This window comes from Pyxicephalus adspersus, chromosome 2 (genome assembly GCF_032062135.1).
Source record: "Pyxicephalus adspersus chromosome 2, UCB_Pads_2.0, whole genome shotgun sequence".
NCBI classification, from domain to species: Eukaryota; Metazoa; Chordata; class Amphibia; order Anura; family Pyxicephalidae; genus Pyxicephalus; species Pyxicephalus adspersus.
The window spans coordinates 121,537,805-121,540,902 of NC_092859.1; the positions used below are offsets into that span (position 1 = coordinate 121,537,805).

Sequence of the window (3,098 nt, forward strand, 5' to 3'; positions counted from 1 at the left end):
TTCATGAAAACCTGTAACACTTTTGGTACAGAAATCTAGACCTCAGTGTAACGCCCAGGTGGTTAAGGAGGAAAGGGTTCATTAGTGATCATTTGGCAGGGGTGATACTTACCTTGCAGGAATTTATGTCACACACCATCATTCTATCTTTCTCTGCTTCCTCCTCCTTTCTGCTGGAACTATGCAGAGTCTTTCTATCAGAGTAACAGGTGTTCCTGCACTTGGCTGAGAAACACAGCCTGATTTCACAGAACACTGAGATTAAATTTGAAGCTGAATGTAACCTAAAAAACAGCAAAAAGACAGCTTTTATTTGCAGAAGAGACATGCCAAACTGATCTGTTTGCTGTCTTCCCAAGGACATACACTGAGCTTAAGATAGACAGTTTAAAGTACATTTTTGGCATGCCTTCATGCAGAAAAAAATTACTTCCCATGAAAACGTGCAGGTGTTAGGTCATTCTGGCCTGGTAATCATAATGGTTGAAGATCCTGAACCAGGCAGAACACCAGGCAAAGATGTTGGCATCACCATGGCAGAGTACGGAGGAGAGTTTAGTACTGTTTTAGACTAGTGGTTACTTTTAGTTATACAATCCAGGGGTATTTTAGGAACTCCCTGCAGTATACTAATGTAACAATTTTTGTGAATTTATTATCACTTTATTACATATTATACAATTTGAATTGTAACTTCTAATATTCAAAAAGGTGATTGTCACTGTTAGCCAAAGAGACGGATATCTACACATCCCAGCTCCATAGTACTAACAATTTTTAGGAATGGCATCTAAAGATTTTGGGGAACCTGTTATTTAAGAATGTGTAGATATGTCTTTTTAACTTACCTTAATACAACAATACAACTATAGTGCTGACTTTGTTAGCAGCTCTAAAATGGAAAAGTATTTGTAATGTTTTACCTGTTCCTGAAACTCTAAAAAATCACTGGAACAAACCATCAGTACCTCAATAGTTCATTGTAAGCTGGGAGAAACCCGATCCAGAGTCCTAAAGTATGTGCTTTTTTGAATGCATTGATGATTCTGACGCTAGCTTTAGCTATGAATCTCAAGACCAGGCAACTAACAGAAACGCTATTCAGCCCTTTGATACAGTATATCCTATCTTAAAAAACAAATGTAATACATGTGTTGACCAACCTAGGGCCAATGCATTGGCACTAATCATTGTTTCAAGATGAAACAATACTAGTACTAAGTAAAAGGGGTAAAGCTCCCTGTGGAGACATAGACAGCAATTTGGACTCTAACCTCTCTTTACTGTATCCAATACACTTTTGGCTGATCACTTTCATATGGGTGTATTAACTATAGTTTACCTTTTCCTTTTCAAAATATGCATTTTGCTTCTGGGTTTGAAACTCATGCATGTCTTGTAACCTTTTCTTCTCTTGGTTTGCAACTTCTATTTTCATCTGTAATTGAGATAACTTGTGTTGGTTAACTAATCTCTCTGATACAGCATGCTGGGTTTGTTTCTCCACAATGGCCAGCTCTGTCTGAAAGAAAGAAAATAATGTTGCTTGAAACGTACGTATGAATAAAAGGATTTAAAAGTTAGATGAGAAACTTCTGTAGGGTTTTGCCAGTATGCAAGCTCTATATATTTTATCAGAGCAACATATGATTAACGCTCTTCAGTTCACACATCTACCGTGTTTCCCTGAAAATAAGACATACCCATAAAATAGGCCGTAGCAGGATTTCTAAGCATTTGCACAATATAAGCCATACCGCGAGAATAAGACATAGTTATAGGCGTGGCTATGCAGCGTACCGGCGCGGAGCGGTAAAGAAGACGGGCAGCCCCATCAACAAGGTCGGCTCCCCCTGACAGGTCCCAGTCGCTCTGTGCGTGCTGCAAGCTCATAGAGGGAGACATAGAAAGTGAAAGTAAAAGTCTCCTCAGTGAAGTGAGGAGCAGGACGCTCTGTTTTAGGTATTGTGTGTTCCCAGGGGGAAGAAGTAAAGCTGTGGGTCTCTCGCCCCCAGCACCAACCAGCAACAGTCTGTGGGTCTCTCTCACCCCACACAAACACCAGGGGATAGGGGAAAAGCTTCAGCAAGCTATCTGCTACTGAGCCCAGAGAGATGAGCTCAATTGGACCACATGAAAGATTGAGGCCAATGGTTCTAAAGGAAATGGAGTTGCAAGAAATTCAGGATGGAATTCCAGGTTTGGAGAGTTACGACGATGTTCCAGAAGAAGACGACCTAACTATATTTGAATAAATGTAGATTGTTGTACCATACTTACTAAAGATAAGACACCCTCTGAAAATAAGCCACATTATGTCTTCTTGAGGAAAAATAAATATAAGACAGTGTCTTATTTTCAGGGAAACACGGTACCCATCTTTCAAAATCAAGGAATGCATTATCGAGCGCTTTCTTTTTTTTAAATGGTCTAGAAAGGTTAAAAAAAGGGTATAGTACTCTAAACACATTCCTTGACTTTGTTTTTGCCTCAGTCAGCATACATTTTTATTGACAGATTGTACATTTCTGATTGATAATTGTATCTATCTAGTCTTGGATCTATTTTACATATATTGGTAAAGTCACACTAAGCCATTAAAACTCAAGCTCAGCCAGTCTTTTACTAGTACCCCTAGTCAATTCCTAGTACTTTATATCTGTGGGTATATATGCACACTTTAAGTAAGTCACCCAACCTTCAAAACATCACACATTTTTCACATTGGATTTAATAAAAAATGTATTATTCAAAACATCAGCAGAAACTGATTTACACTTCAAATGGAATCCAGTGAAAATATGTACATTTTGCACAAATATTAGAGAAAACATTTATAAATAGTGCTTATAGATTTTTGTGAATCTTCTGTCAAGTGTGCATTTTGTAATACTTTGGTAATTGGTACTTGGTAGAGCGAAGACTGTTATGGGTGAAAACATTTAGAAATAGATCCCCGTGAGTATAAAGAGATAAAGCAGCAGATATTGTTTTCTAAGACTCTGTTAAGACTCTAAAGCTACGTACACACTTCCAATTATTATCGTTGGAAAACGAACGACGAACGATCCTGCACGATATCTACGAACGATCGTATA

General features: G+C 38.2%; 2 protein-coding genes across 2 annotated transcripts in view; one reads left to right on the forward strand and one right to left on the reverse strand.

The window, feature by feature from the left end:
- Window positions 1-3,098, forward strand: part of LOC140322523 (olfactory receptor 5AR1-like) — a 63,141-nt gene that overhangs the window by 17,760 nt on the left and 42,283 nt on the right. The gene's annotated exons all lie outside the window — the stretch shown is intronic.
- The window catches only part of LOC140324398 (Golgi membrane protein 1-like), an 18,504-nt gene that overhangs the window by 9,354 nt on the left and 6,052 nt on the right, over window positions 1-3,098 (reverse strand). The window contains exon 4 of the mRNA XM_072402267.1: window positions 1,343-1,522. Within this exon, the coding sequence (XP_072258368.1) occupies window positions 1,343-1,522 (180 nt within the window). The remainder of the gene's footprint in view (window positions 1-1,342; window positions 1,523-3,098) is intronic.